Source organism: Musca domestica, unplaced genomic scaffold, assembly GCF_030504385.1.
Source record: "Musca domestica strain aabys unplaced genomic scaffold, Musca_domestica.polishedcontigs.V.1.1 11, whole genome shotgun sequence".
Lineage (NCBI taxonomy): Eukaryota > Metazoa > Arthropoda > Insecta > Diptera > Muscidae > Musca > Musca domestica.
Window position 1 is genome coordinate 7,562,174 of NW_026712133.1, and position 16,985 is coordinate 7,579,158.

General features: G+C 33.9%; 1 protein-coding gene across 3 annotated transcripts in view; it reads left to right on the forward strand.

The window, feature by feature from the left end:
- The first annotated feature begins 282 nt into the window (after positions 1-282).
- LOC101896658 (conserved oligomeric Golgi complex subunit 4) overlaps positions 283-16,985 on the forward strand; it is a 166,499-nt gene continuing 149,796 nt past the window's right edge. Inside the window, exon 1 of one of the 3 annotated variants that reach the window (XM_059130441.1) lies at positions 283-490. In XM_059130441.1, coding sequence (XP_058986424.1) covers positions 413-490 — 78 coding nt within the window. In that variant the 5' untranslated portion in view covers positions 283-412. The remainder of the gene's footprint in view (positions 491-16,985) is intronic. The other 2 variants (XM_059130444.1, XM_059130431.1) reach the window with 2 other exon arrangements.

The following is a 16,985-nucleotide window of genomic DNA, read 5'->3' on the forward strand; positions in this document are numbered from 1 at the left end:
TATAATAGAGAAGATGGACATAAGTGAAATTATAATAGAGAACGTAAAGAATTATGTGTTCTTGTATAATTCATTGTAGTCAACAAATGAGCAAAAAGTAAACAACTTCATCAGCTGTTTTATAATTTCGTCGGTATTGTGTTCCATACGACGAATTTACGCGACTCATTTTGTCGCCGCGTAGGGCGAAATTCGTCGTTCGCTCCAATTGTGTTCCTAGCATAACTTGTGTGATGAAATACGTCGACAGAGTACGTCAAATTTTAGGTAAAGCTGTAGTTGCAGTCAAGAAAAGGGCCGTCGCCGTCAAGAACATCGTTTCGCTTTGTTGTCTAACAGCAGCTTTGTTGTTAATTTACTGTGGAGATTGCATTAAAGCAGAACTGACAAATATCCAACAAAATTATTAACAATGACATTAACAAGTGATATTGATTTTAGTAGTAGTGAAAACGTCAACAAAATTTTGTATATAATAAAGTTTGAAGAGGTAAGTTAGTATAATAAACAAGTCTAGCCAAAATATTAGCAATGCAGGCACAGTTTGTAAAATGTATTCCGATCAGACATGGAAGCGCCTATCATTTTTGCTGATGTAAACCACCATTGGATATGTCAGCTGAAATCGGCTAAAGGAACAATCTTTATTTTGCTATAACTCTCGGATTGATCTGATTTTTTTCCTTTAGATAGATTGTGGTATCCTGAAAACAAAAATGTAAACATTAGATGGGGGTCACAGTTTGTTAGGAACAACTCTAGTTTAGTAAAAACTTTGATTTTTTCGAAATTTTTACCAGAGTTAGTTATTTTTACCCTGATTCCGGGAAACTATTTTTTTCTTGGGACGGACTCGGGACCCTCAGATTTTTGAGGAAAGAAAGTTCGGGTTCAAGACCCCGACCCGGATCCGCTTATAATACCAGAAAAGGTATTAACACAAATTGTAGCATTTTGGAAAGGTAACAATGTCATCAATAATTTGGCACCAATTTGGCTGAACCCGGACTTTCGGGCCAAAAATCGCGGGAACGTCCCCCAAGAAAAATATAGTTTCCAGGGATCAGGGTAAAAATACCACCCACTGGAAAAATTAAAAAAAATAGAAGTTTTTACTAAACTAGAGTTGGGCCCGTATTCCTAAGTGCAAATTTCAGGAACACAAAAAAATATTCTTTTAAATTTTGATGTTTTATGGTACTAAACGGAATATGTATGCCAAATAGCCAAATATGTAGTAAAAACTGTTTTCTGTCTTAACTCCCAAACCAGCGAGCCAGCCAGGCAGATGGACTAACGGATGGACGGTCACCCCTATACAAAGAGACTTAGGGTCAAAAACAATTATTTCATGTTTGGCCCAATCAAATGATATATACCTTCTGTAGCCACATGGCTGAGGGTATAGGAATCAAAATAAATTAGATTATCAAACTTACTACGACTTAAAGGCATTAATATTAATATTAATGCTAAATCTAATGAGACAAAAAAATAGAAAACAAATACGTCATTGCTATTGAAATTATTTATGCGCTGTTATCGTATCATATAAAAATACATAAATAATATATGCAACCATTTTTGACTTAAATTGTAGATCTTTTTAACCTGATTAAGGCAAAGTAATTTTTTGTGGGGGAAATACCCGGTTATTCAACCCGGAAGTTCGGATACAAAATCTGGGTTTTATCTGGTTCTCTGAAAGCTTATGGAAATATCTGTCTAACAATATGTATACCTATCAAAAGATATTGACTTTAAAGGGGAATTCCGGCTATTTATAAATTTTAGCCGGTGTTGGACATACCTCTGAGGAGAACATCGCAAGCCCCGGCCGAAAGCCGGCTACTTACAATAATTACAATGTTTAAATAAACTATGGATTGCATTGTCGGTGTTATACATAGGAAAAATCTTAAGCCCCAGCCGAAGGCCGTCTATTTACAAAAATTACAATGTTTAGAAAAATTATAGATCGCGTAGCCGGTGTTGGATTCTCATGGCCACTTGTTGTATGGGTATTTCCATAAGCTTTCAAATTATAATCATTTTGTAGAACCAGACAAAAGTCGGATGTTGTATCCGAACTTTCAGTCAAACCGGGTATCCGATTATTTCCCCACGGAAAATTATTTTCCTTTAATCAGATTGAAAATACCCACTTGCGGTAAAAATTTCAAAATGATATGAGCATTGCCCCTAAATTCATATTCTCCCCATTTTCTTACTATTGTCTTTATGTCTTATATTTTAAGCAGCCTATAGGTGGGTGGGTATCCGGGTACTTTCCCCACAAAAAAATTACTTTCCCTTAATCAGGTTAAAAATACGTACCTGCGGTTACAATTTCAAAATAATCCGAGCATTGCCCCTAAACTTAACATGGCCCCCCATTTTTTACTATTGTCTTTATGTCTTATATTTTAAGCAGCCAATATGTGGGCCGCAATCTTGTAAAGTGGTGACAATTTCCCAAAACAAGTAAAAAGTAGCACCATGCAAGAAATTTGAAAAGTTTCTTCAAAAAAAAAAAAAAAAAAATAACGCTTAACTGGTATTAAGGGTAAAACCGTTAAAAGGGGTACAATACAAAGACGTAGACCTGCATAAGTAATTCTCAGCAATAGGCTGTAAACCCATTTCCGAACTTGAAATATAAAATTTGCAACAATTCTTGTTAATAATGTCGCTATTATCATCATCAAACTATCGAATAAGGTCGTTATATGTGGACTGTACGAAAACGTGGTCCTACATAGACGATTATCTGTCATCGGTTGTAGGAACTTCAAACACGAAATTTTAAACAATTCCGGCGATTGATATCCTCCATAGAATGGTGAAGAGGGTAAGTGTAGCAGAAGCCGGTCATTGAAGAATTTATTTATTTATTTATTCTTGTATGACAATTATACAAAGCCAATTAAAGCGCAAACAATATTTGCTAAAAAATATGATTCAAAAATAATAATAAAAACCAATATATACATATATATATATATATATATATATATATATATATATATATATATATATATATATATATATATATATATATATATATATATATATATATGTATATATATATATATATATATATATATGTATATATATATATATATATATATATATATATATATATATATATATATATATATATATATATATATATATATATATATATATATATATATACATATATATATGTCGGTCACACTCAAACCCATCGTCATAACATGTAATGACCAATAAAAGGGAATGTTGAATTCAAAGAAAATCCATTCAAACCCGCTGCATTGGACTTAATTGCGACAAACGCTCTCTCCAATTCTGCAGCATCAACACAGCGAAAACTAAAACTACCAACATCATCACCAATACCCCGGAAGTTATGCATTGTATAACGATTATCAAGTTGATTCTGAGCAAACATTCTTTCCAATCATTAACATTTCCACTATAATCTTAGGATTTGTCAGAGGAATGCCACTTACTAATATGACTCGCAAAACCCAACTTACCATCAAGGAAAACCCCCAAACACAAAAGTTCAGAAGCAAACTCAATATTTATATTGTTATACACAACGGACACGACTCTATTATTAATGAAAGCGTCTTTGCCGGGTTAACACACAGATTATTATTATTCATCCAATCTGACAAAATATCCATGGCACAGTCAATCTTAGACTGAATTACTGATACAAAGCGAGTATCTCCTTTGAATAACAACTGAACATCATCAGCAAACGCAAATGGCTCACACAAAAATCGCAGACCAGAAAAAAGGTCATCAAGAAGCAAAATGAATAGAAGAGGACCCAACACCGACCCCTGAGGAACCCCACTCCTCACTGGCAAAATAGAGCTAACGTTATTATTATCATAAACCAACTGTTTCCTATCAGACAAGTAGGAAGATATCAGTGAACATGCAGTGACCGAAAAACCATAGAGCATATGTAATTTGCGCACTAACTTAATATGATCTACACGGTCGAAGGCCTTCTCCAAGTCAAGCGCCAACAGGACACAGAACCTGGAATTACCAAAATTGGCTCGAATGGTGTCAGTCAATCCAAGTAAAAGAGAAGACGTAGTTCTATTTTTTCAAAAGCAACACTGCGCATCATTTAACAAATTGTTGCTATGCAAATTTAGCAAAATTTGCGACTTCAAAATATGCTTAACAACTTTGGAACATATGGGTAGTATAGATATCGGACGAAATTCTTGCAATCCACCAACAACATTTTTCTTCTTATTTTTGCTAACTTCCAGGCCTCAGGAAAAGCAGAAGTTGTTAATATAGAATTAACCAAGCTAAGAAATTGGGAGGAAAGCAAGGGAAAAACAACTTTCAAAAATTTCAAAGAAAATCCATTCAAACCCGCTGCATTGGACTTAATTGCGACAAACGCTCTCTCCAATTCTGCAGCATCAACACAGCGAAAACTAAAACTACCAACATCATCACCAATACCCCGGAAGTTATGCATTGTATAACGATTATCAAGTTGATTCTGAGCAAACATTCTTTCAAATCATTAACATTTCCACTATAATCTTAGGATTTGTCAGAGGAATGCCCCTTACACTTAAGAACACCCCAGAGCTCTTTACTGCTACGAAGATCTTCCAACAATGACGCATGAGCAACACTTTTAGCCTTTCGTACAACAGCTTTTGCTTTATTCCTGGCTTTACAGAAATTTCTCCAATCTTCTTGACTTGTAAGCATATACTGCTTAAATGCAATATCTCTAATTGATGAATTGACGGCAAGTTGGCAACCCTGTTGTGATTAGTGTCAAAAAATTGTGGTGCTCCGTGCTTTTGAAAAAAAATTAAGTTATATGTTTTATTAAATTAATTAATCTGGTAAAAACGTGTATTAAAGTGTGTACAAGTTCCGATACGGTCGAAAGGACTTGTAGGGATTCTAATTCTACTGAGTAGATTTAGAAACGAAGATTATTGTTGAACAGGACGGACAACAATATAAATTTGCAAACTACAACAACACAACAAGTATTCTGACGATACTTACGTTTGTTGTCTGCAAATAAAAACACAAAAAATAAACTTTCAAATTCAAACGTATGACGCTGGCGGTCAATTTATTTGTAATTAATTTATTATTTGTTATTGATCTGGCGATCGACACTATGGGTTTTTAAAAACTTCAAGAAGAAGAGTGTTTTTTTTTATTGTTGGTGGTGATGGGACCTCATCGATTAATTATTTATCCAGGTCGATGAGGTCCATTTCGATATCATCATCCAAGGGGTTGGGAAGATTCCCAACATGCCGGGCCCCTTGCACTGGTGCAACTGATAGTGCAGTCGCTATCCTCTCCAGCACATCTAAGACTCTATCCAATCTAACCGGTTGTTGTTGAGCTTCCGAACTGTTGTGATCTTGCTCAGTTTGTTGTTGCTGATTTTTATTCTCTTTTTTGGATAGTTGACGTTTTGAATGTGGATTTTTGTTGGCTGTCTGTTCTTTGCCTCGATTTTTCTGCATTTGGCCTTGTTGCTGAATTATTTTAGCTTGTTTTTGTAAATCTTTCGCCTTCTTTTGTAGTTTTTTGGCTTCCTGTTGAAGTCTTTTTGCTTCTTGTTGCGGATTCGTTGAATTTCTTATCTGAATACCACTAAGTATTTCTTGTTGTTGTCGTCGTTGTACGTCTCTCTGATTGGCGTATGGGTGAAATCTGGTTGCCGGTAGGTTTCCAATAATTAAGCGATTGCCATTTTCTATTTTTGTTGGTTGCGATGAATGGTGAAGCATGGTGTTGTGGCGAGCACCACACAGTCTACAATTGCCTGACCATAAACAATTGCGGACAAAATGATTTGCCCCCAAGCAATTAATGCAGTACTTGTGAGAAAGTACTACGCCTTCTCTCTGCTCTACAGACATCATCTTGAAGGCTGCGCAAAATCTCAATGGATGCATGCCAAAGCACACCCTACATTGTTCTATCTGGCCCATGTTCATGATTATACAACTGCAATTAATGTTAAGAGAAAAAGAATATAGACGAAGAGGATGCCATTTAAGGCATGACATGTTAATCAAAGTTACATCTTTTCGAAACACACACACTACTTTCTACTAACAACCATTGACTGGAAGTACACACAGTTTAACAATTGGACGAGATATGATACCTGTTGTAGTTTTAACATCAACTACTCTTACGTGGTCATCATGCCCTTCATACACTTTTAAAACTCGCCCCATTTTCCAGTCATTCGATGGCAAAAGTTCATCTTTTATCAAAACCATGTCGTTTTCCTTCAGACTCCGTTGGGGATACTGCCATTTATATCGCTTATGCAGCTCTTGGATATATTCATTTTTCCATCTCTTGCTGAACATGTGATGAAGAGCTTTAACCTTTTCCCATCGATTTATAAGTGATAAATCTTCTGTTGGCATTTCTGGAGCAAATATCAGTGACCCACCTCTCAGAAAGTGTGCTGGTGTTAAAGCTTCTAAATCATCTGGATCTTCGGATAACGGTGTTAACGGTCTCGTATTTAAGACACTTTCAATTCTGACTAAAATCGTTGAAAATTCCTCAAAATTGAATTTTCTATCTTTCATTATCTTTTGGAAATGAGATTTAAAACTTTTAACACCTGCTTCCCATAATCCTCCCATATGTGGAGCACTGGGAGGGATAAATTTCCATTCGAAGCCATTGACTATGTACTTTTCACATACTTCTTTGGAGCATTTTTTAAGAAATTCTTGATATTCTCTCATAAGTACTATTACTATTCGCCCCTACAAAATTTGTTCCATTATCAGACATTAAACATTTGGGCAACCCTCGTCTACCTATGAATCTAGTAAATGTCGCAAGAAAAGCATCACGTGATAATGCTGAGCAAGCTTCGAGGTGAATCGCCTTTGTCGAAAAGCATACAAATATACAAACATACGACTTTTGGTAAGGGGAATTTCTTAAAGAACCTGCCTTAATCTGAAATGGGCCTGCGAAATCTGTGCCAACATATGTAAAAGGAAGAGTGAAAGCCGTTCGTTCCAAAGGTAGTGCTGCCATTACCTGGGATTTAACCTTATGTTTATATCTTGTACAAATCAAGCACTCATGAACAATTTTCTTTATTGTCCGTCTTAAACTTGGAATGTAAAACGACGAATTTGGCAATATTATTGGGAATCGTTCATCATAGGAAATGTTAGCGTTCGCTAATCGACCATTAACTCTTATTATGCCATCTTTATCCAAAAACGGATTTGGTGCGCGCAATGAGCTTTGACGTGAAATGTCTTTCGAATTTCTTAAATCATTATACTCTTGCGGATAATGAAACATTTGGGTTGTTCGGACAAGAACAAGAACTTTTGCATGATTTAACTCTTCGTGAGACAGAATCTTACCATTTGACAACTCAGACTTTTCATTTTTTTCTTTACGCTTCTTCATACGAAATATGTATCCTACAACCCACAATGCTTTGTTGTAAGAAGAAAACTTGTTTATTATCAAATTATCTTTATCAATAATTGGTGCACAATGAACAACTATTTTTCGTTGTTCTGGTGGATTTTGTAAAATTATACTTGATTTTGGCCAATTATTTTCAGGACTAAGTAACCATATTGGACCATTCCACCATAGCGAATTACTACATAAATCTTCAGTACTGGAACCTCTAGTTCCAAGATCTGCTGGATTACACTTTGTAGAAACGTGTCTCCATTTACCATTTTCAACATTCTGAAATATTAATGCAGTTCTGTTTGCAACATACGTATTCCATGTGGATGGATGTTTTTGCAACCATCCCAATACAATTGTTGAATCTGTCCATAAATGAACAGAACAATTTTTAATAGTCAAATTTGAGACAACATATTTTACCAAAGATGAGAGCAATACGGCACCACAAAGCTCTAGTCTTGGTAAACTTATTTTTTTCAATGGCGCAACTTTGCTCTTAGCCATCAATAATTTTACAGTTGTGCTGTTCTCTGTATTCGTACGAACATATATTGTAGCACAATAGGCTTTCTCAGATGCATCACAAAACCCATGTATTTGAATTGTGCCCTCTAGGCAAAAATTAATCCATCTTGGGATTTGTATTGAATCAATTTTTGAAAATTGTTCCACAAAATTTTTCCATTTAATCAATGTGGATGATGACACTTTATCATTCCAATTAATGCCTTCTAACCAAAGGTCTTGCAACAAAATTTTAGCTTGTACGATTAAAGGCGTTAACCACCCTGCTGGGTCAAATAATTTCGAAACTGCTGACAAGATTTTCCTTTTAGTTATTTGGCCAGTCACCTCTAGTGACTTCATACTATAAGAAAATGAGTCGGTAATGGCATTCCACCGAATACCTAATGTTTTTGTTGAACTCATATCTTCAATTCTCAAAAATTCTTCATTCAATAAATCCTCCGATCGGACGTTTGAAAGCAAACTCGGATGATTTGCCGTTATCTTTTTTAACGGAAATCCTGCCGAATGCAATGTATCAATAAGTTGTTTTTGCGCCTCTAGCGCTGAAACAATGGTATGACCTCCAGTCAAAACATCGTCAACATATAGCTCGTTTTTTATTATTTTATACGCAATTGGACTTTTTTCACTTGACTCTTCTGCCAATTGCAACAATGTGCGAATCGCCAAATACGGAGCACAATTTATACCAAAGGTAACTGTGCATAACTCATAATCTTTAACTTCTTCATTAACATCTTTTCTGAATAATATTCTTTGATACTGCCGATCAGAAGGATGCACATAGATCTGTCGGTACATTTTCTCAATGTCACCGTTAAACACATACTTATACAAGCGCCAATTTAAAATTACAGATACTAAATCATTTTGTAATATTGGCCCTGTATGCAAAACATCATTTAAGGAATACGAGCTTTTCGTTTTACTCGATCCATTAAAGACTACTCTCACTTTTGTGCTAGTACTTTCTGGTCGAAAGACAGCATGATGTGGTAAATAATATGAATAATATTTTCCATCATTACAAATTTCTTTTGAATTTGTAGGCTTCATGTGTCCTAATGACAAATACTCATTGAAAACATCATTATACGATTTTTCTACTTCTTTATTTTTCCTCAATTTTGCTTCCATATGCTCATATTGCCTCTTTGCTTTAAATCTGGACGAATCTAAATATTTTTTATTAGGAAATTCATCTTTAAATGGTAATTTTACAACGAACTTTCCATCTGAACGACGGTAAGTCGTATTTGCGTAGAATTCCTCACAATAGTTGTCCGATTCTGTAGCAATTGGAACGTTATTGACTTCTTCTTGTTCCCAGAATTTCTTTAAGGCGGAACTAATGTCATCTTCACTATGTTCTTCTACTTCTACTGAAGCTAAACAAATTTCATTTGCTTTTATTGGCCCATAGATGTACCAACCATAAATTGAATTTTGAGCTATCATGTTTCCCAATATGTTCTTCTTAACACCTTCCAATATTATTTGTGGGATAACATCGCTCCCAATTAGCATGTCTACTTGGGCAGAAATCATAAACCCAGGGTCTGCCAATTTTAATTCTTTTATACTTCCTAAGTCAGAAATTGATACTGTTTGTGTCGGCAACAAACTCGTTAAATTTTGAACAATTAATGCTTCAGTTTCAATTTCGTTGTTGATTGTGTCTGAACACAGCGTCAGCATACATTTTTTATTGGAGTTTGCAACGATTGTTCCACTCAGACCACTTATTTTAAAATTTGCCTTTTCTGTGCAAAGTCCAATTCTTTTTACAATTTTCTGGGTTATAAATGTTCGCTTAGAAGCAGAGTCAATGAGCGCTCTAACAGTAAATAGTTCCCCAGCATGTTTAACTTTTACTAATGCTGTTGGCAACATAATGTCATCATGACACACTGAAACATGTGTTTCCACATTGGAAGCTTGAACTATCGAACTAGATGAACAAGGCATTTCATCAACAGTATTGTCAGTGGTAACAAGAGTATTTGTTTGACGCCCATTTGCTGAACGGACAGGTGCTTGGTTATCCCTTGTTACATTTCTTGGTTGTATAGATCTCTCCTGCCCATTACTTTGTTGGTGCAATTTAGTATGATGTTTCTTTTTGCGAAACATACACCTATGCACGCTCACGCATTCCTGCGAAATATGTCCACTTGTTAGACAATTATTACACAACCTCTTTTCTCTTGCGAACTCTATTCTCTGATTAACAGTCATATTATTAAATCTCATACAATTTTTCAAAATATGGTTCTTATAACACATGACACATCTGTTTGATTGTGTCAAATGAGCATTTTGATGCGATATATGATCATTGCTAAATGAAGTTGAAGCTGTTTGACTTCTGAGACCATCTATTCGCTCTAGAACCCGATGTCTGTTCTTAAGAAAATCTTCCATTTGCGACCATTTGGGTAGCTCTGAATGTGATTCGAGCGATTGTTCCCATAGGGTCAGTGTATCAACCGGAAGCTTAGTTGAACATAAATATATTAAAATTGGATCCCATTGATCCACCTTTACACTATGAGCTCTCAATATAGCCAAGCAGTCACTAACTGTCGATTGAATTCTTTTAATATCTTTGCTAGATTCAACCGTTGCTGCAGAAAGATTGAATAATATCTTCAGTTGGTTATCAACTAGTACCCTAACATTTTCATATCGCACCGATAATGCTTCCCATGCTAACGAAAAATTTTGATCAGATAAAGGGTACCGATCTACAATTCTACCAGCCTCACCTTTAGTTTTATTACGCAAATGATAAAGCTTTTGCGCTGCTGTGAGTCTGGGATGATTTCCATAAATAGCCGTAAACATATCTCTAAATGTTGGCCATTCTTCATAACTTCCGTAGAAGTCTTGAGTGTCACAAGGTGGCACTTTAATACAAATCTCAGACATATCAAACGTTGTACCCGGAGGATAAACAGCTGAGCTGTGAAACAACGATGGATTTGTAACTTCGCCTCTAACGTTATTACTTTGTCTCTGCGCCTTTCGATTTTTTAATATTTCCAATAATGTAGCTTTAGTCACTTGGTAATTATCTCTGACTGACTCATAATATTTTTTTACCTTTATTTTATATTGTTTATCTTCCTCATCTTCTGTACCCGCAAAAAATACACTCTCAAACGCACTACGTAAATTTTGCCAATCTTCATCAAGCGATTCTAATTTTGTTTCTATTAAAGAATCGCTTAAATCCTTTTCTGGCATATTTCTCAATTTTTTGCATTCTTCCAAAAGGTTGTCAGCTTCATACTCGAACTTAGCACAACTTACTGACTCCATTTTTGATTATTTTATTGTTATCTTTTTTTTCAAAATGTTATCTAATTTTTTTTTTTTTTTTATTTATGAATTTTATTAATTTATGAGTATCTATTTTTAAACGTTTTATGGTAGTTATATCGTATTTGCTTATACTTGTTATTATTTATATTACACTTTCAAACTTTAACGTTCAATTTATTTACTAAATAATACATAAATGAAGTTATTCCACATAGATTTCAAAATGTTTGAAGTATAATTATATTCGTTTCTCAATAAATATTTAATATATAAAAATTTATTGAAAATTTATTAATATGTTTTAAATTTAGTTTTTTTAATTAAATATATATATTTTTTTTATTTTTTAATTTATTATTTTTATTGTATTTATTCTTGTATTTTATTGTTATTATTAGTTTTATTTCTATTCAATATCAATTTATGATACGTTCAGTACTTGTGCTACGTTAAGATACGTTTACGACAACCTTTCGTTACGTTTCACTAACTTGCTCACTTTCCTGAACACTTCCTAAAATAATCGATGGTCAGTATGACAGCTGACAGATCGATGTAAACAACAAGGAACAGGTGATAATGACTTGTTCGATGTTGTAAAATGGCAGATGATCAAAACGACGAGCAAATGCCAAAATGATGGAAAAAATAAATGCAGTGAGAGTGATCTTTATAAATGTGTTAGTGTATATGTGTTATTTCAAAGCGTGTTAGATGTAATAAGAACACCGCTTTCAATGTAATTCACAAATTACTTCAATTTGTTGTATGTATTAGTGACAACAAACAACACAAAAGCCGCCACTTTCAAATGCAAATTACAAAACAACAACACTTCTCACTACTTTACAATTAATTTTAAATTATTATTTTTTTTGTGATTTTGTTGGCAAATCAGTCGATTCTTATTTTTTGGACTCGAAGGACCATGTACAAGTTCCGATACGGTCGAAAGGACTTGTAGGGATTCTAATTCTACTGAGTAGATTTAGAATCGAAGATTATTGTTGAACAGGACGGACAACAATATAAATTTGCAAACTACAACAACACAACAAGTATTCTGACGATACTTACGTTTGTTGTCTGCAAATAAAAACACAAAAAATAAACTTTCAAATTCAAACGTATGACGCTGGCGGTCAATTTATTTGTAATTAATTTATTATTTGTTATTGATCTGGCGATCGACACTATGGGTTTTTAAAAACTTCAAGAAGAAGAGTGGTTTTTTTATTGTTGGTGGTGATGGGACCTCATCGATTAATTATTTATCCAGGTCGATGAGGTCCATTTCGATATCATCATCCAAGGGGTTGGGAAGATTCCCAACAAAGTGTTCAATAGTGATTTTGTAACTCAAAGTGATAATTTGTGTAGTGTTTTAAAATCTTGTTTTGTCTTTTAAAGTAATATCAATTTTCAAATTGTGTAGTTGTACATTCTCCTTTTATCCCCTTTCTTTTGTTACATTAGCTAATTAGTTGTTGTAACATATCGTCTTGTTTTGTCATCTCATAAGAGTTGCCAACATTTAAAAAAGAATTTAAAAAAGAATAAAATAAATAAATAAATAAAAAATTCCAGCTACAGATCTAATCTTGAAAAATATACCTGTAACTTGTGTATTAAAAAAGAAATAATTATAATTAAAATAAAAAATGTCGTGCCCTTTTGAATTATGTAATATTGTTGCAGAGGATGAATTGTGTGTTACCTGTTGGTTTTGACTTAATCAATGGCATGCAAAATGTGCTAGGATTAATGCAAAAGTTGTAGACACAATTAGAAATAATGTTGGTGTTCGTTGGTGTTGTGTGCAATGTAGGAAACTCTCTGCAGACTTTTAAAATTTTGTAAAGGATTTGCAGTCGGATTTGACATCGATGAAAAAAGATTTTTCCTCACTATCACTCCGATTCGAGAATTTCTCTACATTGTTTGAGAAATACCAAGAATTAGATGAGTTTGTGTCGTCACCGTCAGTTTCTGGCCAGAAACGCAAAAGGGCTGCGAAAAAGGCACCAACTAAGGGAATGCGTAGTCGCAAAGCAATAGTTTCTGTGGAGAACACTGTTCCACAACCGGTTTCAGTTAATATCACTGAAACAACTGAGACTGGACGTGAACAGTCGTATGCCAGTGTTGTTACACACCCAGTTCCGGTAGATAACAGCGGTATAGGTAAAGGGGTAAATAATCCTGAAGTTATGAGTATTGATAGTGAGGTTTCTAAGAAAACCACCCAATCTACTCGTAACATACAGGAATTATCACTTCCTTCACTTATCACTAGTGATCGTCCCGAGACTGCTACTGGCCAAACCTGTCCAAAGATCATTATCTATGGCTCCCGCCATGAAAATGATATTTGCAACAAGGTTTGCGCCAGAAACAACGGCCGATGACATAATGTATTATATAAAATCAAAAATTGAGGGAGATTACTTTTTGAGATGCTATAAGCTCCGATCTGCATTTTCTGAAAGTAGATCTTCTTTCAAAATCGTTGTGCCTGAAAATATTTTTGTACAGTTGATTTTAAAAGAATTTTGGCCTGCTAGGGCATTTATTAAAGAATTTGTGGAGAGATCCGATAATTTAGCTCATTTGCCTCTTAGACCAGATTCGGTGCCAAAAAACTAAATGACTCATTTTCTATTTGCTATCAGAATGTAGGGGGGCTTAATACAAAATTAACCAGTTTATATACTGATAGCATTGGTTTCAATTATAATGTATCGGTTTTCTCCGAAACTTGGTTAAAAACATCTATATTAAATAGTGAAATTTTATGTTCAAAATATCAAATATTAAGAAAAGATCGTGTTTGTAAAAAAGGTGGTGTTTGTAACTTGCTCTTATATTCCCCCTTCATCTTCACTTGACATTTATAATCAGCATTTATCAGCAATAAATTTAATCACTGAAAAAATGAAAGATTCCGATCGCATTCTGATCCTTGGTGATTTTAATATGCCCTCCATTAGGTGGCTTCCAATGCCAGATTCTGAAGCTTTGATTCCTTTGCCATCCGAAATGAACAGTACCCAGTATACATTTGATGTTATAAATAGTTTGTGTGACTTAAATCTTTATCAAATAAACAGTGTGAAAAATTCCCTCGGCAAAATTCTTGATTTGGCGTTTGTAAATATAACACAGCATTTTGATATATTCAGAATTCCTCCAATATGCACTCCTGAAGATATATACCATCCAACTTTATATATCTACATGACTCACAGTTATGTAATTGAAGAAATTCAGTCCGACTCATTTAAAACTGTCCTTAATTACGAAAAAACTAATTTTCGAAAATTTAATACACTCATTTCCTCCGTAAATTGGGCTTCTGTGTGCCTGTGTAACAGCCATAAAGATTTAGAATATGTAATTGATAAATTGTATGATATTTTAAATAGATTTAAACTGGAATGTGTTCCAACCACTAGAGTTAAAAATTCAAATAAATATCCATGGATAACCTCTGAGTTATCAAGTTTAAAAAACTCTAAAAATAAGCTTTTTCGTAAATATAAAAAATCAGGCTTAACAATAGACTACACTAATTACTCTGTTGCTAGATCTAAATACACTTTAGAGTCTCGTAGATTGTATAATCTTTACCTAGACAAGATTAAAAATAATTTTAAATCCAATCCTAAATCTTTTTATGATTTTGTTAATCTAAAACGAAAAGTTTCCTCAAATATAACAATAAAGAATTTGTCACAGGCACAGATATTGCTGAATGTTTCGCAGGATGTGTACAATAGTCTGCGTAGTTTAAAATCGATTAAATGTCCAGGACCGGATGGCATACCCAATATAATTCTTAAATATTGTTCAGAAACATTAGCACTTCCGTTAACTATATTGTTTAATTATTCACAGAAATTTGGTCACTTTCCTACTTTCTGGAAAAAATCTTATATTATACCTTTACATAAGTCTGGTAGTCTTACTAATGTGTCAAATTATAGAGGAATTGCAAAATTAAGTGCCATACCAAAATTGTTTGAAAAATTAATTACTGCAGTAATTTCACAGAAAATTCAATCTGTATTGAGTCCATATCAGCATGGTTTTCGTAGTGGTCTTTCAACTACAACAAATCTTATACAATTTACGTCAACAGTAATAAAAGGATTTGTTCAGCGTAAACAAACTGATACAATTTATACTGATTTTAGTAAAGCTTTTGATAGGGTTAACCATGAAATCCTAATATATAAATTAAATTATATGGGTTTCAACACAAACTTAGTCAAATGGATATCATCTTACTTAAAAGATAGATCACAACTAGTTTTGTTTGAAGGGTATCTATCCAAAACGATTAACGTTCCATCGGGTGTTCCGCAAGGAAGTCACCTTGGACCGGTCCTCTTTCTTTTATTTATCAACGATTTACCTAATTTCATAAATTACTCGAAATTGTTAATGTACGCAGATGATGTTAAATTATTCATTTCCCATAATTGTGATAAACGAGCCAGTTTACTTCAAAACGATTTACATAGCCTTTTTAAATGGTGCAAGTTAAATTGTATATAGTTAAATTTAAGCAAATGTAAGCATATGTGCTTCTCCAGATCTTCTTCTCTGATATTACAATATAATATTGACGGTCATTCATTATCAACTGTAGATTCATTTGTCGATCTAGGCCTCTTGATGGATCCAAAATTAAATTTTAATAGCCATGTAATAACAATGGTAAATAAAGCAAATGGTGTTTTAGGTTTTGTTAAACGGTGGGCCAAAGAATTTTCTGATCTATATATAACAAAACAGTTATTTATGTCTCTTGTTAGACCTATATTGGAATATGGTTCTGTTGTATGGAATCCTCAATATGCAATATATTCAGATAAAATAGAATCCGTGCAAAAACAATTTCTGCTATTTGCCTTACGAGGTTTACATTGGAATAGTGATTTTGTTTTGCCTTCTTATGCTAGCAGGCTAAAATTAATTAGATTGCCTACACTTAAAAGCAGACGTATTATGTTGAACTCCATGTTTGTACTAAAAATATTAAATGGTTATATACCTTCAGATTTCCTAATCTCATCCATTAGAATTAATGTTCCTTTTAGATCTAGTAGATACTACCAATTATTATATACTGATTTTTACCGCACGAATTATTCAATGGGCGAACCTCTTAATAAAATGTGTGTTGACTTTAATTCTGTGTATTGTAATGTAGATTTTTGTATGAGTTTAGAAGTTATTAAATCTAGAATAATTTTATTTTTAAACAATTAACATACATGTTTTATTATTTGACAAACTAGCTGATGAATTAGATTCTGTAGCTGGTTTTCAATTTCCTACTGAATTCCCATTATGATGCGGATCATGATGTGTACGCGATCCCTCCGTAAAGGCAGGTCGCCCCTCGGTCGGCAGGGGTGGGAATGTGAGGCGTGGGAACGTTCGAAAAAAAAAGAGATATCTGAGGACCAATACCAGTCATTATTCTTTTTTCTGAAAAGTTGCCTTCTTTTAACCGGAAACATATAAAGTAACAGATTGAAACATGAAAATAAACACGCCCACTGCTCGTTGACATTATTCGAGTTAATTGAAGAAAAATTAAAGGACGCAATAGCATCGCACAGATCATT